The sequence below is a fragment of the Crocodylus porosus genome, unplaced genomic scaffold, assembly GCF_001723895.1.
Source record: "Crocodylus porosus isolate Cpor-Errol unplaced genomic scaffold, CroPor_comp1, whole genome shotgun sequence".
NCBI classification, from domain to species: domain Eukaryota; kingdom Metazoa; phylum Chordata; order Crocodylia; family Crocodylidae; genus Crocodylus; species Crocodylus porosus.
Window position 1 is genome coordinate 282,728 of NW_017728905.1, and position 20,874 is coordinate 303,601.

General features: G+C 58.9%; 2 protein-coding genes across 3 annotated transcripts; both read left to right on the forward strand.

The window, feature by feature from the left end:
• Positions 1-990: 990 nt before the first annotated feature.
• CREB3L3 (cAMP responsive element binding protein 3 like 3) lies at positions 991-10,922 on the forward strand. 2 transcript variants are annotated; one of them, XM_019556980.1, is made up of 10 exons: positions 991-1,112; positions 4,280-4,416; positions 4,772-5,069; positions 5,559-5,677; positions 5,969-6,106; positions 6,640-6,746; positions 7,181-7,249; positions 7,752-7,836; positions 8,295-8,391; positions 9,083-10,922. In XM_019556980.1, the coding sequence occupies exons 2-10, from the start codon at positions 4,282-4,284 to the stop codon at positions 9,436-9,438; spliced, it is 1,404 nt and encodes a 467-aa protein (XP_019412525.1). In that variant the 5' UTR covers positions 991-1,112; positions 4,280-4,281; the 3' UTR covers positions 9,439-10,922. The 2 variants fall into 2 exon arrangements, with proteins under 2 accessions (XP_019412525.1, XP_019412526.1); XM_019556981.1 differs by having other exon boundaries at positions 4,775-5,069.
• Positions 10,923-15,742: 4,820 nt separating this feature from the next.
• LOC109324866 (relaxin-3 receptor 1-like) lies at positions 15,743-17,804 on the forward strand. The gene has a single exon (XM_019556964.1). It carries the CDS (start codon positions 16,222-16,224, stop codon positions 17,323-17,325), a length of 1,104 nt encoding a protein of 367 aa, XP_019412509.1. The 5' UTR covers positions 15,743-16,221; the 3' UTR covers positions 17,326-17,804.
• The last annotated feature ends 3,070 nt before the right edge of the window (positions 17,805-20,874 follow it).

The following is a 20,874-nucleotide window of genomic DNA, read 5'->3' on the forward strand; positions in this document are numbered from 1 at the left end:
CCAGGTAATACCTGGACCTCTACCTTTCCAGTGGCATTAACCAGAGGCAGTCTATTCACACGAATCAGCCAGATATAGAACCGAGCGTTCCAGCCCAGAGGGGTCTGTGAAGTTCTGCCCATGTGGACTGGCTCGTCTGATTTCCACTGTGCCCATCTCCTTATCTTCTGGGTGATTTGGCATGTATACTTGCAGAGAGAGCAGCCCTGGCACTGAAACAAGCCATGGTAGAGCTCCGGAGTGGCTGTAGCCTGGACGCAACAGAGTCCAGTGGCTTGATTCTGCTTTCTGCTGTAAATCTGGATTAAAGCTGATGGAGAAGCAATGAGAGGAGCAAGCAGATGGAGGCCCGAGGACTTGAGCTTCACCTATTCCAGTTGCTTGTGCAGGGTATAACCCAGGTTTAGTGGTGGGGAGGAGAGGGTCTCAAAGTGTTTCAAGAGGGCGTTTTCCACTGTCCTCATTCCCCAGGGGGAGATGCTGAGCTACGGAGGGTCTGTGCTTTGGACCAATGTGTCATGCAGCAAACAAGTGGTGGATCTGGGAGCAGACCCCAGGCATCCGGGCTGCTTACTCTGACCTCAAGAGACTGGAAAGGGCACGTGTGTGTTGGGTAGGATGAGATGAGACAAAGAGTCCAAAGAAACCTTCCGAGCAGCCAGGAATGTTTCAGACGCCTATAAAATGTGACGCACCGGTCTAAAAAAAGGGGAACTCGCCCCTAGAAGTGGGTGAGAGGTCATGGCAAGACTAACCAGGGGGACTTTGCACCCCTGGTCCAGCGCCACCCTGGATTGGAGAAGGACAAAAACATTCGGGTAATAGTTACCCAGGTCAGGCCAGTCCTTACAGTGTGGGCTCCCCCTCCTTGGGCTGTCAATCACGGCGGATCCCCAATCAGAACCAGGAGGGTTTTGCAATCTTTGATGCTATTTCTGCTCAGTTGGAGTTTAAACTTTGTCACTGAGTGGAGGAAGCTTTGGGGAGAGGAGAGGAGAGAGAATTTATCCCGAATCACTGGTACTTCTTAGGGTCCGGCAGGAACCCTTCCCCCTAGCCAGCAGGCTCCATCTGCAGACGCCCCTGTGCCTGGAACTGGGCTGGCGACAAAGGTACGTCCCCAAGCTTATTTCTCCCAGAATTTGCCAGTTCGGGTCCGTTCCAGGCTGCGCTGTGCTTGGCTATCGGTGCAGCACAAACAACAGGACAAAGGTCGGGGTGCGCAGTGAGATAAGCCCCCCTGGCCAAGGCGGGCTCAACAACAACCACTTGGTGAGATTTGTTTTTCCTTTAATATCCCATTAATGAGCTACCCTCACCCCATGGGATTTCCTTTCCATTCCCTCTTCCAAATCTGCTGTCAAATGGTATTTACAGGCACCATTATACGCTCTGACTCCAGAGCCGGTACCTATGTACATCTGTCTTCCAGTGTGTTGATTAAGGCCAGAATTTTCTCATGGGCTCCCGGGTTTTCCCAGAAGACTGGTTTTCTCAAGAGCTTGGCATGCCTGGGTGACAAGTGCTTATGGAAACTTGACACAGACAGGGACTGTGGAGGCTGCTTGGGATTTGGGCTACGCCGCCTTAATGGAAGGGTCTTCATGAAGAACCTATGTTGACCATCAGGTTTTGTAGCTGCAAAGCAGAGGTGGCAGGGAAATGGTGTTTTGGCTCCACGCAAGGGTTGGGTGAGAACGAGAGAAGTTTTGAAAGAAGTTGGGTTAGAAAGAGAGAAAAAATTTCTTGCAAGGGTTTTGGACTTTGGTTGGAAAACCAAAAAAAAAAAAAAGAAAAAGAAAAATCATGGCTAGGCCCAAACAAAAAATGAACAGTCCAAAATCTGGAGATCTGGCCAGCCCAGTCCAGCAAAAGTACCTCTTGGGGTGGTCTGATCAGTGATCGGTTGTGAAACGTGGAAAACATTGGGGGGGGGGGGAGTTAACCAAACCCTCTTCAGGATTGTGCTGCTCCATTGTCTGATGGAACAACCTGCTGTTTGTCACAGGCAATGGGTTGAGCAACAACAAAAATGGCATCTGCTTCCCTGCAGAGGCAAACGATTGCTCTTGCAGGAGTAAACTGGGTTCCATGTTGCTGCAGGCTGGTGTGAATGGAGAACGGTTCTGCTGGAGTGCATGGGGCCGGGTGTTATCCCATTCATGCCTGTTTGGGGCTGGGGCAGCTCCGCTGTCTGCCATGAAATGACTCCTGACAACAGATACAAGCAAGAGCAGAAGCTGCCTTGATGGCTCTGGATTTGCACTGGGCAATGCAAGCCAAATTGGGCCTGGATGTAACTGAGAGGAGTGGGGGTGGGTTTGCTTAAAAGTGGGTGTTGTGTGAGTTTAATGCTGGTTATGTCTCTCCCCCAAAGAGAGTAAAACCAGCCTCAGGCAGCTGGTGGGGGGTGGGGGGTCCCTGAAGGCGTCTGGAGCATTTGCAGGCTGCCCTGGTTTGTATTCTAGGAGGAAGGGGCCTTTCCCTTCCAGTATCCAGTCACACCTCAGATTAACCTCCCCCGCACAGCAACTCAGCCCGATTCCTCCTCTGCCTGAGTCTGCCGTGGCAGGGTCCACCGGGCAGAGCTCTGCAGGCACTGGTAGTCCTAGGATGGTCATACAGGACCCAAGTCCTGGCACAAAATGGGCATTGGATGCTCCAGAGGGAATTGCACATGGCCTCTGAGTCCAGCCAGGCTCCCACCTTCCTGACACAAGAGGATAGTATGTGCAGGACACATCTATCCAGCTCAGCACTGGGCCCAGGACGGTGATAGCTAACTTCTCTCCAGCTGTTGTGTCCCCTGCCACTTATGGGGATTGAGGGGCACAGGCCCTGGCCACACCATTTCCCTACATCCAGGACTCAGCAGGGTGCCTGGCACATGTTTGTTGGCAGGGCTGGGCTGGAGGGAGTCAGGCATTGCCCATTTCCAGAGGTTCAGTGCAGGGCGGGGGTGAGCTGGGGACCCAGCAGGGCAAGACTCATGCTTAGTCCCTTCCAGGGACCCATGAGAGCAGCTGGATGGGACCGTTGTTACATGCAAGTGGGGCACACATTGCTGTGGTGCCACTCATTTCCTTCCCCCCGCCCCAACATGCAAACCTCTCCCCACCACAGCAGGAAGGAGGAGCAAGCTTTCCCTGACTCTTAAACAAATGGAGAATCCTCCTTAGGTGCCGGCACTAGAGGGACTAAGAAAGACAGTCTGGGAATCTGGATTCCACACCTCAGAGGGCACTGGAATGTGCTTGCATGCATGTGCACATCCCTCCCCCCCTACACACACATGCACATACAGCCTGGTGTGTGCACACACACACAGCCACCATTGCACACACACACATTGGTGAATGCATGCACATGGCTCAGCAGCTCCTAAGGTGCGGCCTCCTTGGGCAGCGCCCAGTGATACAGCCCCAGGGCAAGGTGAAGGGACGGGAGTATTGGGCAGCTGGTTCCTCCCAGTTGATGGTGCCAGGGTACGGGAGGTTCAAACTGGCAGATAAGCCCAAGGGGCAGAGTCCAGGCATCACCTGCAAGGAGCTGGGGGGGCGGGGAGGGGAGGGATTCTGGGCCCAGCAAGTAAATCCTGTCCCGGAGGCTGTATTGGGGGACCCCGAGTAGGGTGGCCATCATAGAAGACAGTCTGGTTGTCTTCTGTTCTCTGTTGATACGAAACCAGACACCTTTATGTCCTCTATTTTTCTCTTGAAGAGAAAAATAGAGGACATAAAGGCATTGGGTTTTGTATCAATAGAGGACAGAGTAGCAGAAAACCGGAATGTCCTCTATGATGGCCACCCTAACCCCAAGCCCCTTTGGCCTGGTGGCTTCCTGCCAAGCCTAGGGTGGGGCCATAGGGAAGGAAGCAGCCTCTGGGCCAGGGCAGAGGGCAGGATTGAAATGCTGGCAAAGGACAGCTTGGGAGGACAGGACCTTTCCAGCCGGGGAGAGAAGCCAGGGCCAGATTAACCTTTTAGTGGGCCCTATGCAAAGCAAACTCGTGGGCCCCCAGCTGAAGATTATATTACTTTTTTCACTCAATAATTTTAATATGTCAAATAAGCACACCTGGGCCCCTTCTTCACTTAGGGCGCTAGGCATGTGCCTAGTTTACCTATGCATTAATCTGATCCTGAGGCACACAGAGGAGGGAAGGGATCCCTGTAGCAGGGGAATCGGGAGGCCCTCAGCTATATCCGAGACCAGCACCAAGTCCCCTGTCCCACCCCCCACATCCTGAGCTGGCTCACGGTGCTCTCTCCCCCCACAGACATGGCCTCCAGCTGCCAGATGAGCGGCATCAACAGCCTGGAGCTGCTGGACCTGCTGTTTGACCGGCAGGATGGGATCCTTCGCAATGTGGAGTTTGGGGGCCCCGTGGCTGCGTGGCCAGGGCCAAAGGACAGCGTGAGTCCATCCGTTCCCCACTTGAGTCAGGGCGGGGGCTAGTGCAGGAAGGGGACAGGCACTGGGGGTGTCAATGAAGCTTTGATCCTCTCCCCCACCCCGCTTCCCAGTGATCCCTTTGCTTGGAGTCCCTCCAGTCACAGACCAGCCAGGGGACTGCAGGGCACTGGTGCCAGCAGCCCCGCTCCAGCCCCAGGAATCCCAGCTTAGATCCGAGCGCTCCGAGACCCTCCGAACGCTCGTGCTGGGACCACTGCATCCCTTGCTGCACCATCTCCAGCCTGGCTGGTCCCTGCATGCCATGGCGGGACAGCTCCAGGTCTCAGCAAGGCCCCTTGTCTCTTGTCATCCCCAGCAGCTGCCGGGCAGCCAGGAGAACGAGGATTTCCTCAGCTCCCTCCTGGGCTCTGGGGACTCTGTCTCTGACTCCTCCACTTGGTCTCCTGCGGCCAGTGACAGCGGCATCTCTGAGGACCCCACCTCCGACCAGCTCGACAGCCCCCCCGGCCACGTGCCCGGCAGCAGCCCAGGCAGCTACTCGGATGGGGGCCTGGGCGAGCCCATGTACAGCTACCAGGACTCCTGCCAGGCCCTGCCTGTGCTGAAAGTGCCTGTGGTTGACCTGCGGGACACGGAGGTGTCCATAGACCTGGGTGGGTTCTCCCCAAGAGTCAGGGTGCAGGGGGAGCTGGAGGGAGTTGGAACTGGGGGGATGGAGCTTGGCTGGGGAGGTGGGAGCTGTGAGATCTGGGGTCCCCTGTGTCACCTGGACTGAGCTGCAGGGACCACGGCACGTGCTGGCAAAGCCTCGTGTCCCCAGCAGGTGGCACCAGCTCCCTGGCTGGCACCATCCCTTCCAGAGCCGGGCATGCCAATCTTCACCTGGCTCCCTGCATGGTGGTGCCCAGCAAAGCTGGAGCATTGACCGGCACAGCTGGTCGTGTTTCCTGCTTACTGTGCACACAGACAGGCGATGGGACTAGGTGCCAGGCAGGGCCCAGACCCAGTGGCAGGGGAGCCAGGGGAGCCCAGGCGAGCTGGGAAGCAGGACAAATGCCATGGCTCAGCCCCTGGCCGAGGAGCCTGCCAGCCAATCGTTCCCATGCGGGGCACAGGCTGCACTGACAGTGTCTTCATCGCAGACATGTGGAACCCCGGGTTCTTCCCCGAGGACAGCCGGGACCTGCCCGCTCCCACCCAGCTCCCGTCGTCCTGCACCCTCACCGTGAAGGACCTGCTGCTGTCCGGCAGCTCGGACACGGTAGGTGGCTGGCACATCTCCTTCACATCCCTGCCCACCCATCCATCACTGCATCCATCCTCCCTGATACCTCTGCAGCCATCCCTCCATTCCTCCCCCTGTGCCTCTGGGTTTATCTCTCCATCCCCGGTGTCTCTGCATCTACTTGTGCTGCAGCTGTGGGGTGCAGAGGGAAGACTTCCATTGTCCTGTGCCTTGCACAATCATTCACCCTCCTCCCAGGGAGGAGCGCAGGGGCATGGGGTGAATGGCGCAGCGCTTTGGGGGCATAACGCGTTTGTGGCCTTGCAGCAGCAACAACAACAGATGAACCCAGTGCTGCTGAGACAGGCCCCCGGGCACTGCCAGGAGCTGGTCCTGACCGAGGATGAGAAGAAGCTGCTGGCCAAGGAGGGCATGACACTGCCCACCCAGCTGCCCCTCACCAAGGTACAGAGAAGCCCAGGTCAGACTGGGAGGTCCCTGCTGAGCTCAGCACTGTGGACTGGGCTGAACTGGCCCCATGAAAGGGACTGGGAGAGGCAGAGGAGACTGTGATGGGGGAGACAGTGTCTAAACAGCCCCTGAGTGGCCAATAGGCAGACCTGGGTGCAGGATGGGCCCAGGCCATTCACATCATCTCCCAAAGCAACTTGCCTTGGGTGCAAGGAGCTCTCTGGGTGACATTTGGGTTTAGAGGGCATGTCCTGTGGGCAAGGGTCTATACTCCTGGGTCCTCTCACTGTCTTGGTGTGATCTGCAGCAAGTCACAGCCCCTCTCCGTGCCTCAGTGTCCTCTTCATGCAGCAATGCTCTTTTTGAGGGCGGGGGGGAGCTAGGAGACCACATGGCAGAGTCTCCCCGGGGACAGCCATTGAGTGGCCCAGTATGTACAACTCTCTAAGGGGAGGAGGTGTGGGGGGACACAGCCAGGGAGCCCCACAGCCAATGCTAACGCCTTGGATTACCCCCGGCTCCTGCAGTATGAGGAGCGGGTGCTGAAGAAGATCCGCAGGAAGATCCGGAACAAGCAGTCAGCTCAGGAGAGCCGGAAGAAGAAGAAGGAGTACATCGACGGGCTGGAGACCCGGTGAGGCGTCCCCGTACCCTTCCAGGCCTACAGCTCGGCTTCTGTGCCAGTGACAAGAGTTTTCCAGCTGTGCCAGGCTGTGTCACTCTGGGCCCAGCACCACGCGCCTCATGCAGTCACTTGCCCCGAGGCAGAGCCAGTGTCAATGCAGAACAGGTCCCTGGGCATGTCCATGGGCTCCACGCGGTGCCACAGGGTCAGACCACTCACAGACCAGGAGCAGCACAGCCACAGAACGTGGTCCTTTCCCCCCAGGGCTGAAATCCATGGCTGCTCAGCTGGTACCACCCCATCAGCCAGCTACAGGGGCCTGCCCTGCCTTGCCCCTGCCCCTGCCCCTGCCCCTGCCCCTGCACTCTGCAGCCCCCAGCCCAGCCCTGCTCCTTCCTTGCCTCCACCCCCATGACTCACTCCTCTGCTCGGTTCCTCCCCAGGATGTCGGCCTGCACAGCCCAGAACCAGGAGCTGCAGAGGAAGGTGCTGCACCTGGAGAAGCAGAACTCGTAAGTCGCGGCCCTGCTGAGGAAGCTGGGCCCAGCTGTTGGGTGGGAGGGTAAAAGGGGCTGTGGCTGCCCCCATCTAAACTTGAACACCCAGGATGAGGCAACACAGACAGATTTACCCAGAGACAGGGAGCCTTGAGGCAACGGTTATACTCTGCACCCCAGCTGGGGCAGATTTCCCCTGGTTCAAGGGGCTGCATCATGTGGTTGTGGGGTTTTCCTGAGCTCTCCTGCTCCTGTGTGTCCATGGGTCCCGAGACCCCAGTGAACTTGGGTGGTGCATCCCAAAGCCCACTGCCAGGTTCTGCCCCATGCCCACCCTGCCCTGAAGCCTGGGTGTGAGGGTGGCATTTTCATTGAGGGCTTTGATCTCCATTTGCCCGTGCCCAGAGCAATGGGGCTGAGCCTGCTCCCCAGCACAGAGCCCCACAGATCCTCCCCCAGCAGCGAGGCAGTGAGACTCCCACAGCAACCCCATAACCAGGATCTCTTCCACTCACAGATCTCTGCTGGAGCAGCTGAGAAAGCTGCAGGCCCTCGTGGTGCAGTCAACCAACAAGGCTGCCCAGACAGGCACCTGCATCGTGGTAGGTGATGGGAGTCCCTTCTCTGCTAACACCCTGGCAGGGCTGGGGGACCCCAGCTGACACCCTGAGGCCCCTCCAGCTCCCTTCCCTGCTCCAGGATCTCCATCTCCAAGTCCCCATGAGACCTCTGATGCCCTCAGTGGCTCCTGCTGGTGACCTCCTCCCTGCCAGCCCCTTGTCCTTTTGGGTGCCTACAAACTTGAACCAGGGGAGATGAGGCCATTGGTCCATGCTGCTCAACCCAGCAATAAGCTTGTGGGACCTCAGCTTTGGGCTGCTGTGAGCCTAGCTTCAGAACCAGAAATCTGGGGCCAGGAGGTCCTCGCCAGCATGGCACACCCCTACAGGGGTCTTGCCAGTGGCCATCTCACTGAACCAAGTTCCCGCCCCACTGCCCCATAGCATGAGGAACCCATCTCTCGGGGGCTCCACTGACCTCTGCCTCCCTCATCTTGCAGGTCCTGCTGCTCTCCTTTGCCCTGATCGTGTTCCCCTCCATCAGCCCCTTTGCCCACAACAAGGCAGAGACTAGCAGTGACTTTGGGCCGGTGAGAGGTGAGTGTCGGCCGTGTGCAGAGCACAAAAGCAGACCGCGCATCTTGCCCCTGACTCCAGAGATCCCAGGTGGGAAGACCTCCTTGCTGTGCATGCAGTTGGGAGACAGGAGAATCAGCTCAGTGCCTCTGTGCCTCAGTTTCCCTGTCTGTCAGATGAGGTTGATAGTAAAGTTGTGAGTGTTTCTGAAGAGGAGTGGGGCTGATGTTACCCTCTGCCCCTTTCCAAGGGATGCCATGCTGGGGAGAGGCCATCTGTTCCACAGAGTGAAAGACCACAGTCTTGGCTGAGCTAATTAACAATCTCTTGATCAATTTTGGCTGGTATTAGCCCCAGAGTGCTCTCTTAATCCCATCCCAACCCACCTCTCTCAAGTCCTCCTGTAGCTTGAATGGGGACAGGATTGCTTTTCACTTCCTGTCCTAAAGTTTTCCCATCCTACAATTAAGCAACTGCTGAATGCCTCCCCAAGTACTGGGCCAGCTATAGCTGCGTGCGCTGTTAGGCAGCTTTCTCTGTTCTTCCCCAGAAGTGGCTGCATTGCAGTGCTGAGTGAGGCAGTCCCTGTGCTCCGTCAGGGGCTGGGTAATTCTCCCAATTACAGAGGGAAGGGCAGGGAGGGATCAGTGATGGGCAGGTGTCATGGGGGAGCTCTGCTGATGGATCTGGTGTCCCCCCTGCCCCATGGCAGTGTTCTCCAGGTCTCTCCACAATGATGACTCCTCCCGCGTGGTCTATGCCCTGGGGAAGGATGGTGAGGAGAGACCCAAGGAGCCGGAGAAGCCCCTGTGGACAGAGTACGCCAAGGAGAGACAGCCCAAGCGCCAGGACGCCCTCCGCAAATTCCTTAGCAGCCACCTGCTCCCCGAGCCGGCAGCAGAGACCACACTGAGCAACGGGACAGAGGCCCTGCCGCAGGGTGGACACTCAGACTTGGAGGGGCTGAGCCATGATGACCCTGCTGTTGGGCACGGCCTGGCCTCGCTGGCCTGGACAGATCCCGGGCAGCCCAGCCAGGTGGTGCTGGAGCCAGCGGAGGAGCTGTGAGCACCAGCCCCTGTCTCCCTCTCACGTCAGCAAGGACTGAAGGAGGGCATGAGTGGAAGGGCTGGGGCCTCATCCTGGGCCTGCTAGGGTTGGGGCTGGGACTGGGTGGGGGGGCAGGGTGTGGGTATGTAGAGAGGGTGGAGAAACAGAGATACAGAAGAGGGGTTAGATGCATCTGTCTTCTGAGTGGCATTAGCTGGCTCTCCAGCTGTAGACACCAAGCAGCGGGTACCTGGGGAGCTTGCCCAGCCCAGCCGTGGGCAGTCACCATTTGGCCCAAAGCCACAGGGACAGGAGATGCATGGGGTGGATGGCACCCATGTACCCACGCACCAGCACAGGCCAAGCGGGGTCACTGCTTACCAGTGTGGGAAAACCATCACACCTTGCTGGGCATCCTGGCCAGGAGCTTTCCTCCCTGCTTGGTTCATCTGCACCCCTGTCCCTGGGTTCCCTCCTGGCAGCTGCCATTTGCAGACCCTTCTCTCAGTCCCGGCCCCTTGGCATCTACATGCACAGCCCAAAGTTGCAGCAAGGACCTGGGGAGTGGGCTGGAGGCTGGACCCCAGTGTGCCTTGGATGTGCTTTCACTTCCCTGGCCGCTCTGGTCAGTCTGTGTCCCAGAAGGGATTCAGTGTGGTTTGGGGTTGACTCAGAGGCAGCGGGGACCAGATGCAGCCTGGGATATGCAGGTTCTAAGTAGGAGCTGGGGCTGGGGCTGGGAACGTACAGGGGTGTCTTCCCTCAAGGGAGAGCAAGGGAAGGGCAAGAGGGCGGGGGACCTATGACATGGATCAGGGGCTGGAAGGCCTGGGGCAGGGGGGAAGTCCCCTGGCCTTCCCCCTCCTAGGCCAGCTGTCTGGGGCGTGCTGAGGAAATGGAGAGAGAGAGCTGGAGGAGTCTGTCCGGCTCAGAGCAGGGCTGGGGGTGGCATCCGAGGGCCCTGCTCGCTCATGAATCCAGCTGAGCAGCATGGGCTGCACCCGACAGCTGAGATGCCCCCGGGGCAGGAGCTGGCTGCTGTGAGCGGAGCCTGTGCAAGGAGTTGAGTGGTCGTAGAGCTTGCGGGGGCGTACGTTTGACAGGCAGCCTGTGTGCGTATGATGCTGTGTGTGTGTGAGGCTGTGCGTGCTTGGGAATGAGAGAAAGGGGCTGGGTGTGAGTGAGAATGGGAGCATGGGGGTAAAAGTTTGTGTGTGTGTGTCTGTGTGTGTGTGTACACCTGGATGCTCCTCAAGGCTCCCATCCCACACACCACCTCCCAACCAGGGACTGTCCCTCACTTCCCCACACGGAAGACCCCCCTGGACTAGCTGGGGATGGCCTGCCTGCTTTTGAGCACCCCTCTGTGGCCCCACAACAGCCTTGGGATATCTGGGATGTTCTGTGGTTCTCTTGGTTTAGTTTATGCTTGGGGTTATTTTTTGTGTTTTCTCTTTTTTAAGCTTGCATGTGCAGCCTCTAATACGGTATTTTGGAACAATGTGATACCGGCTTTGGTTTGGGGGCAGGGGAGGGGGCCGGGCGGGGGAGCAGAAGGGCATGGCAGTCTCAGTGGATGCGAGTGGGGACATGGAGTGGAGGTCCCTCCTTAGCTTGCTCTGCCCTCACTGGCCCTGGTGCTGACAGCAACCAGGCCATGGCAGCGTGCCCTTCCATGTCCAGAGTGCATGGCTACCCAGGCCCTGGCTACTGCTGTAATGCTTTAACTGGCTGCACAACAGGTGCAATTAACCCTTCCACCCCAGGGTGGTGACATCCTAGTGCCTGCGTGCAACTCCTGCCCTTGTCTTCACATCTGCACTCAGGGCCTGAAGAGTTAACTCGGTTTGCAACACCCCCTGGGGATCCAGCTGGAGACAAATGCAGTGAGGGGAAATGTCAGGGTGCCCTTCTGCATGGCAAGATCACAGCTGCTTTTCCCGGAGCCCCCAGGCTGCATCGGAGCTATAAGTTCACTAATAATGCCTCTCGGGAACGGTCTGGTCCGTGATAGCTGAGGGGTGATTGCTGCATGCCCAAGCTTCCCAGCCAGGGGCATCTCCATCCCATGACACAGCAGGGACACGCTAAATGCCCCAGTGTGATGCCAGAGCCACCCCCAGCTCCACCAGTCCCCCAGCAAGGCCAGCCCCATGACTCACAGAGAGCAGATGACATCCCTGTATGAGATCTCGGGGTGGGAGAGACTCAGCTCCAGCTGTTTTTGCTGAACTCTGGGCACCAACTTGCACGTAGCCCCTTGATCTCCTTCAGTCAGGCCAGGGTGCCCTGGGCTGCACTCCAGGGCTCTGGCCCAGGCATCTGCAGATGATACCCTGGGCTAGTGTCTGTGTCTCAGCTCCTCTCAGCCATGCCGCCCTGATTCACTTCCCCATCCACTTGCCAGCCCCCCATGTTGAGAGTCCATCTCTCGCACTGCTGATAGCTCCACCCTGCTTCCCCCTTGCACCCAAGTCTGGCCAGGTGCCCACCCTGGCATTAGGCCCTCCCACCCTGCTCCAGGCCCACCCTCACCGCCTGACACAGGGACTGACACTTGTCACTGGTTTCGATTCCTTGTGAAAGGAGAAGAAAAGTAGCAGGGAAACCGTCCAGGCGGCTCCTGCCACTTGCTGGGCCTCCTGCTGCAGGCAGCATGTGAAGATGTTCTGCTTCATGTTATTCAGCCCTCGAAGTGTGCCCTGGCCCCTGGCCCCAGCAGACTCAGCCCAAGACCACGGAGCAGACAGGGCACAGAGAAAGGGGACAGGTGTCTGTGTGTGTGGATGAGGATGAGGATGTGCTTCATGAGTCCCAGTTGCTGCTTCTCTAGCCGGAAGGTGCAATCCCAGGCATCCCAGCCATGCTCCTGGCTCAGGTCACAATCACATTGTCAAGCAAATTCTCTGCCCTCCTCTAGAGATCCTGGCGTTGTGCTCCTCCCCAGAGGCAGCTGCATTTCAGCAGTAGGGAAGAGAGGGTAAGGAGAACCCCCTACCACTCAGGCCTGTGTCAGTCCATATAGCTGCCCCGGGAGGTGCTTTTTGCCCTTTCCAACTGGCTGGAAATGGGACCGCAGCTCTCACAGGGCCAGTGCTGGGCTCCTATGCACCCATCCTCCATCAGGTGAGGCTGTTTAGGCAACACAGGAAGTAATCGTGCCTGGCAGGGCTGTGGGAGGATGCTGGCTGGCTGGTGGTAGCACTTTCCCTTTGGTGCCTGATGGAGTCTGCCAGAGACATCGGAGAGCATCAAGACAGATGAGTGCGAGGCTTGTTCTCCCCTGTTAAGGGAGAGACGTGACCAGGCGAGATAGGGATGGGGAGCCAGGAGAGAATGAGGGCTTATCAGCCCTGTCTTCATACAAGAGCAGCTGCCAAGATCAGAGGAAGGTGTGGGGCACCAGGGAGGAGTGACTCCCTGAGCCATGTGTGGAGGAAGATGGGTTTCGTAGGCACACCAATCTTACCTGGGCTGGTGTGGGGCCCTCTGATCTGCCCCAATGGCTAGGGGGCAAATCCCGCCCACAGAAATGCCAGATCCCGCTAGCCATGCTGCGTGGGGAAGATAAATGCTGATTAAAATTCATCAGCAGGCAACCCTGTAATTAGTGCCCAGGATGAGCTGTGTGAGGGCTCAGCTTGGTTTCAGAGTGGCTGCCAGTTGCTTCTGGGGTCTGACGAGGAGATGAGCACCAATTTGCAAGTCATCATTGATTTTTGCAGTGAAGTGCAGGCAGCTCATTCATATTCTGGGCAGAGGGCACAAGGAGCTGGAGTGTGCCGGAGCACGGCCTGGAGGGGCCAAGTGCACGGGGCGGGAGAGGGCTGTGACCTTTGCAAGGGAGAGCTCCAGCACAAGCGCCAGCCAGGATGTGCTGCAGAGCAAGATGCCAGCACATGAACTCCTCGTTGCTGTAAGCACTGGGAGGCAGGGATGGGAGACAGCATCACCCATCCATCCATCCTCCTGATGCTGCTGGGCACCAGAGGCACTCAGTGGAGTGGGGCTATAGGGGTCTCAAAGGGGATTTTGGCTGCGCTGGGGCTTGCCAGGCCAGTGGGAAGAGTTGAGCTCATTCATGAAGCCTCTATGCAGGCTCCCTTGCAACCATGCAGAGCACCCATGCCTGCCCCAAAGCATCTTAGTGTGCCTCCCTGATCCAGCCCACCCCTGGGCTTGCAGATGGAACAGAAAATTTCATGCTTTTATGTCTCCCCTGTCAGCAAAGAATTTGCAAAATCCTTCTGCAAACAAGACCTGCTCAGCAGGCCTTTTGATTGCAATTGCATGCAAATGAGTCCACCTGGAAATTTGCTTGGCACCAGAGAGGGATTAGAGCCACCTGCCGCCATCTCTGCTCCCTGACCGGCCTGCCAATGTAAACCACCGGAGCATTGGGAATGCAAAATGCCAGTGGGCTGGGGTCAGCTTGGTGCTTTCCTCGTGAGACAGGCTCCTTCATTCAGGGCAGTGGAGAGCCTGGCTCAGGGAGCAGACACCGGCGGCTCCAACTCGGCCCTTGCAAAGAGCTGGTCCTCACTGCGTCTCTGCCATCCTCTGCACGTCTTTCTCTGAGGGCTCCAGGGGGGTTAAGCTGGTCTCAGCTCTCACCGGACCTCCCACGGGGCAGATTTCACCCCATGGCACTTACATGACATGGTTTGACTTGTGTCCCTTGACTGGAGGGATCCATGCGTTTAATCACCAGCATCTCCTACAGGAGAATCTAACCAGCATGGGGTTGGCTTGTGCTGCACGTACAAGCATCTCGGCTCCAAACCCGGCCATGGCTGGGGGGACGTCTGTCATGACACAAAGAGCGAGCAGAGAGAGGCAGGCAGCGGGACAGGGAGCAATGTGCCCAAGGGCAGTGGGGAGGGCAGTGGCGGAGGTGGGAGAGGGCCCACTGCCACCAGCCAAGCGTCTCCCTCGCTCAGGTGCAGACGTGCACTGAATTCCCACCAGTTCTCTCTGCTGGCTGCTCAGTTCGCCTCGGTAAAACCTCCCGGTGCCTGCTCTGTCCACGCAAACAGACTCTCCGGCGAGTGTCACCTCTGCTTAGAGCCATGACACGGCTGGAAGGGGGGCAGGACGGAGCTTATTGATGCACCAAATTAAATGGTGATGCCGGCTTGACTGAACACAACAGGCAGCAGCAGGCAGCCAGCCATGCACCTGCCACACAACCCCGCCTCCCCTTGCCCTGGGCCTGAGCCCAACAAGGTGCTGTGCATCAGCTGTGCCTCCGACCTCTGGATCTGGCCCTTGACCTCAGGATCCGGCCTTGCATGTTCCACACCTGGGGATTGTGTTGGGAAAGCGTCTGTCTGGGAGTGGTGGAGCTGACAGCGTGTAGCAAGCAGCGGGACACTTGAGAGCGGAGGGCAGCAGGTGATGCTAGCCCAAGAGGAGAGTGAACGTGGGTTTGTGATATGCCAAGTGGAAGATTTAAAGTGTCCAGAGAGTGGTGGGTGCTGGCCCAGAGGATCTTGCTGCTGGCAACGGAGTTGGCTTAAAGGATCAGTTTGGGTTGAAACCCCTGCCCCTGTTGAGTTTGCTCCATTTAATTCTGACTCTCAACAGCATGTCCATTCAGACAGCTGGACTTTTGGAAAGGCTCGGCGTCGGGACACCCAGTGCCAGGCTGCCAGATTTCAACTTCTCTTGGCCAAATGCTCATGGTCTTGGCGGGTCTGGGGAAGATGCAGGCTGATTTCTAGGGAGGAAGCTCCGTGGGCCTGAGCCTCTTCCGGCTGCCGTAAGAACCAGGGGCAGAGCCTCTGGGCTGTGAGTGTGCATACAGCACCGAGCGCAGTGAGGTCCTGGTAGAGGACAAGGGCTCCTACGCCCTACCATCAGACAGATGACAACAGAGGCAGGGCTGTGGGCACTGGCCATGTGCCCAGTGGAAGGCTGTGCTGTCCGGGGGTCCCTTACCGAGAACCTGCCCCTCTTGCTTCGTCTGTCCTCATCCCACCCAGAATCCACCCAGACGTCCCGTGTGACCCGGAGCAAGGCCATGAGGCCCAGAGCACTGGAGAAATGCAGGTCCCAACTTCCACTGCAGTCCAGGGGACTTAGGCACCTGCATAGCACTCTGGCACCTACAAACCTACGTACCCGGACCTAAGTCACTCATATCTAGGACCTTACAATAGGGGTCATAGCACTTCCCTACCACCCTGGGAAGCTCTGAAGTTACATGCATTCAAGGCCCCCAGAAAGGTCACCATGAATGGAGGCAAAGGATCAAAGGGAAGCAGAGGCCCCCGGCAGGAGAGCTCCCCCGGGCTGGTCCTGCGTAGGGAGAGGGCTGCCGTTCTGTTCAGTGCTCAGCGCAACGTGATGCTGCTCTCAGCTGCGGGGTCTGGAAGCTGCAGGGACACAACTTCAGCGGAGGTCCTGCTCTGAACCAGCACCAGGCTACAGCTGCCTTCTCCCCTGCAGCCATCTCCCCTCCTGCTGCCCTGCAAAAGGAGGGAGGGAGCACATGGGAGATGAAAGGAAGAAAGCATTCCCCGGGATCAGACAGCAGCAGAGCTGCTCCGGTGCTGTTGCCAGGCATGGCAGGGAGGGGGCTACGTGCAGCCAGATGAAAACCCAGCGGTGCTGACAGATCGGATCAGAAACTTATTGGAAGCAGCTCATAGCCGAGTCTGGCACAGTGCAGGTGGACAAGGGCCCTGGCACTCTCTGGCTGAGCCCCACCGGCCGGGGTCGTGCTCAGCATGCCGCGGCTCCTGCAGGGAAGGTGAGCAGAAGCCCAGCACAAGCACGTCTGTGCAGGACTGTTGCAGGATGGAGGAGAAACTCCACGCTGGCAGCAGCAGAAACATCTCCAATCACAGCCTGGGGGACCTGAGCTCCTTCCTGCCCCCCGACAGCACCAAGGCTGCTCGCATTGCCATAGCCGTGATCTACTCCATCATCTGTGCCCTGGGTGTGGTGGGCAATGCACTGGTGCTCTTCTTGCTGGGCTCAAGGCGCCGGGGGAAGATGTCCAGCATGATGTTCTTCGTGCTCAACTTGGCAGCCACTGACTTCCAGTTTGTCCTCACCTTGCCCTTCTGGGCTGTGGACATGGCCCTGGACTTCAGCTGGCCCTTTGGCAAGCTCATGTGCAAGCTGGTGTCCTCGGTGTCCACCATGAACATGTACGCCAGCGTCTTCTTCCTCACCGCCATGAGCGTGGCCCGCTACTGCTCTGTGGTGTCCTCCCTGAAGGCCAAGCAAGGCTCTGCCTCCCGATGCCACGCCAAGCTGGCCAGCGCTGTCATCTGGGTCTCTACAGCCATTGCTACCCTGCCACATGCTGTCTTCTCCACCACCCATGCGGTCTCCGGGGACGAGCTCTGCCTAGTCAAGTTTCCAGAGCTGGAGGACATTGACCCCCAGGTCTTGCTGGGCTTGTACCAGACCCAGAAGGTCCTGCTGGGCTTTGTCATCCCTTTGGCCATCATCTTGGCCTCCTACATCCTCCTCCTCCGCTTTTTGAGCCGGATGAAGATGAGCCGCAGCCACCCCCACAGGAGGTCCCGGGTCACCAAGTTGGTCACTGTCGTGGTGCTCACCTTCTTCCTCTGCTGGCTCCCCAACCAGGCGCTGACGGCCTGGGGCATCTTCATCAAGTTCAACTTGGTGCCCTTCACCGAGGCCTTCTATGCTGCCCAGGCCTATGTCTTCCCCATCACCGTGTGCCTGGCCTACGCCAACAGCTGCCTCAATCCCGTCCTCTACTGCCTGGTGAGGAGGGAGTTCCAGGAGGCGCTCAAGGGACTCTTGCACAAGGTAACCCCCTCCTTCAGCCGGCGCGCTGGCCAAGCCCCCCCGCCAGCCGAGCCCGATGCCCCCAGCTCTGCCCCTGGAGAAGGAGCCGCCTCAGCCCCTGGGCTGCACCCGTGAGACTCTGTGCAGCTCCTGATGGTTTATCTACCCCCCGTACGTGCTGCCCACTCGCTTCTCCTCCACGCTTGCCAGCTCCTGGAGGGGATGCCAGGCTGGCCCTGAGCACGTGCCCAGCCCTGCACCTGGGCTTTGCCATGGGCATACTCATTGGCACTCACTCCGGGTGGCATGGAAGTGGCTTTGCCGCCTCCTTAGCATACATGAGGCCAGAGCAAGCAGCGGGGCCAGTTTCCAGCAGCGCAGGCCTGCCCTTAGGCAGCCCTGGGGAGCCCCGGGCACCCGCTGGGTTCCTTTTCTGCCCCTGCTGCCGACCTTCAGCAAGTCCCCTCCCCATCTCCGTGCTCCCCTCTCGCTGCTGCCTGTCTCGTCTCTTTAGTGTGAGCTCTCCAGGGCAGGGCAGCATCTTGCTCTCTGTATGCGCAGCGCCCAGTCCGCTGGGGCGTCGATCTCATGGGGGACAGCTCCCACAATAAACACCAGGATAGCTGGGCCAGGGACTGCCTTTTATTGCGAGCGTGTCCCACAGCGGGACCCAGGTCCCAGTAGCTCCACTTGCCAAAGGAAAGATCACCGACAGCCTAGATCGAGGCGGGCAAGGGCGGCACGAATGGAGAACGTGGGGGTGGCTGGTGGAGGCTAGGCTGCGTGCAGATGGGATCACTAGGCAGCCAGGAGCGGTACCCCTGGTCCAGAGCCTCATGATGACAGAAAGCTCCAGCTGCTGGAGCCCTGGGATCACATCAGTCCCAGGTGGTTTGGGAAAGAAAAGAGAAGACAAAGCTCTGGTTGGATCCAGCAGCAGGGGCCTGTGGATGGGGGAGCTTCATGGCGGGGGTGCTCAGGTGCTGGCTGCCCTGGGGCTGGCAGCGTACAGCCAGGTGTGTGCGGGTCCAGCCAGAGCACCTGGTGATCTCAGCCCGCCTGGCATGCGCAGCCCTGGCTGAGCTGGCATCTCCCTCGGATCAGCATCTGGACTCAGCCTGGGCTGCCTCTGGCCTGGACCCAGAGCAGCTAACTTGAGCCAACCCGGTCCCTGTTGCTGTTTTAACCTGCGTTAGCTATCTCCAGGAGGCTGATGCCCCTTCCCTGCAGCACAGACAAGGCAGGTGCCTGGGTATGAGCTGGGGGCTTTGGCAAATGCTCCCAACTGGGCCCTGGGGCAACCCCTAGCGAGCACAGGGTGGGTCGAACACTGCAGCTGGAGCCCACCAGGTGGGGGCCTGGCCCAGGACTTGCAATGGGGGTGGTGACAGGAAGGGGCTAGTGGGCAGAGCAGGGGCTGTGGAGCCAGAGGCCATGGCTCTGCCACCGGCAGCCTGGAGCAGGTCACTTGCCCCTTCTCTGCCTCAGTTTCTCTCCATGAGTCCAAGCCCACCTCAAAGGGGCACGGCTGCCCATCTGCTCCCTTTCCTCTTCTGTCTAGTTACACATAAGGAACAGGGCCTTATCCTGATGCTGAAGAAGCCAAGTCCCCAGAATTAGCATTAGCTCTGGTTTGCTGGGTGCAGATCAGGGAGACAACACCTCCAGATAAGGGTGAGACCCAAATGTCAGCATGGATGAGCTGCCGTCTGCACTGCCCACGCCGTGCTGTGAACTTTCCCTATCACCCCATCATGCTTTAGCCGAGGGAGACAAAGAGCTGTCCCTGGCCATGACCCAGCCTGCCAGCGGGGCTGATCGGTATCGAGTCTTGCTGCCAGGCTTATCGACAGTCCCAGCGCTGCTTGCTGCCGCTGGGAAAATACCAGCCCAGCCCGCCTGGCTGGAAGGCCCTGTCCAACTCCCCTTCCACAGCGCGCTGCCACCGTGCCCCATCTCCAACTGGGTGGGGAAGCCTTGGCACCCCCTCTTGCCAGCAAAGCAGGAAAGCAGAGCAGGCTCTGCCAGGCTCCAGGGCTGGGGTAGGGAGGAGGGTGAGGCAGGGTCATCCACCCCACGTGGCTCTGCTCCCAGGGAGTAAAACTGGGGTCACGTGGTAGCAGATCAGGCCTGGAGCTCTCCTGGGTGCGGAGCCCAGCCCAAGCCCCTGCTACGCAGTGCCACAAGTCCTGATCTCAACTAGGACATGGTCATTAGCACACAGAGCAGCTCACCCACGGTCAGGCCAGCTGAGGGTAGAAGCCAGAAGCCCCTGATGCCAGCCCCAGCTCACCTAGCAGCTCACACCAGCTCCTCTCTGCAGACACGGAGAGTGGGGCCATGGCATTGGCAGAGTTGGCTAGCTGGTGGCCCATCTTCCCAGCCCACAGCCCCTGGCATCAGGATGACCCAGCTGCAGTGCCCAGGCTGCCATGCTCCATGCAAGGCAGAGGCCTATCCCCAGTGGGGACTCGCTGCTCTGCCACTGACTCCTGTGTGCCCCTGGGCAAGTCATGCAGCTGCTCTGAAGGGAAATCGGGGCATCCACAGCAGGGAGCAGCTCGCCTGCCCAGCTAGCAGGTGGCAGGGGCAGGAGCAAGAGCGAAAGGCATGGGCGAAAGCCTGAGCTAATTGCCAGCCCCACCTCCTGCCCCAGCTCCCAGTACCTGCTCCAGCCTGGGTGCAGGCCAGGCCAGCCAAGCCCCTCATTTCTCTAGGATACCACAGACACCAGGCCCGGCCGCTGGGGCTTGGGCTCTCCTGGGATTATCCCAGATCAGGACTCCCTTTGCAGCGGGTGCACTGATAAGCTAAGCCCTGCACCAGATCGGAGGCCTGTGCCTGCTGCCTTCAGCGGCAGGTGACACCAGCCCCTTGAGAACTAGCAAACTCGGCCCGTGGATTGCGGCCCTCGGGCTGGCGGTGGCTCTGGTCAGCTGTGCTTGCAGGACGGCGTCCCAGTGTGAGGGAAAGGAGGGGTGGTGAGTCTGCTGCAAAGTGACAGGCAGCCCCAGGGGTGACAGCGATCTCATTGGGGCTCTGGCAATCTGGGTCTGTCAGACGCCGTCAGTGCCCTACATGCCTCTGCTTTGACACGGGGCTGCTGGAGGGGAGCGTGGAGACGGGCAAGAAATGCAACCGTAGAGGCCGCTGCTCCCAATACGGCTGCTCCTCACATGCCCCCACGATGGGGTCCCAGACTTCCCCCTCGTCCCCCATGCTGGCCAAGCTGCTGAGACCAGCCTGGCTCTCCACTGCTGCAGCGCGCAGTGCAAGCCGGCTGCTTTCTGTCCTATTCCCAGCAGACGCGGGGAACATCAACAGCCTTCCCCTCGGCAGGAGCCCGGCACTTGTGGACTGCGATCTGATTCCTCCCTCTTGGTGAGGCAAACAGCACCCATTCTCCAAGCCTCCGGTCTTGCGATGAGCAGAGACATGCTCTCTGCTAAGCAGCACCCGGTACTACTCATCCTCCCTCTGCTGGGGCTTGGTGCTCCATCGGGGCTCCTCATTCTCTCCGGAGCGAGCTGGGCTGCAAGGAGAGAAGTGGGCACCTGCTCTGACCATAGGCAGAGAAGGTTTTCAACAGCTTCCTTACTGGAGCCCCAGATCCTGCACCAGCCGGCCTAGCACCACGGACGCATGGCCCACTTGGTCCAGAGTATTCTCCCCTCAGCTGCCCCT

What these genes read in the sequence shown, in the direction of transcription:
- CREB3L3 (XM_019556980.1), top strand. Translation starts at nt 4,282, where the DNA reads ATGGCCTCCAGCTGCCAGATGAGCGGCATCAACAGCCTGGAGCTGCTG. An exon ending in CCCAGCTGCCCCTCACCAAG is followed by an intron (nt 6,107 to 6,639) that starts GTACAGAGAAGC and finishes CGGCTCCTGCAG; the next exon opens with TATGAGGAGCGGGTGCTGAA. An exon ending in AGACAGGCACCTGCATCGTG is followed by an intron (nt 7,837 to 8,294) that starts GTAGGTGATGGG and finishes CTCATCTTGCAG; the next exon opens with GTCCTGCTGCTCTCCTTTGC.
- LOC109324866 (XM_019556964.1), top strand. Translation starts at nt 16,222, where the DNA reads ATGGAGGAGAAACTCCACGCTGGCAGCAGCAGAAACATCTCCAATCAC.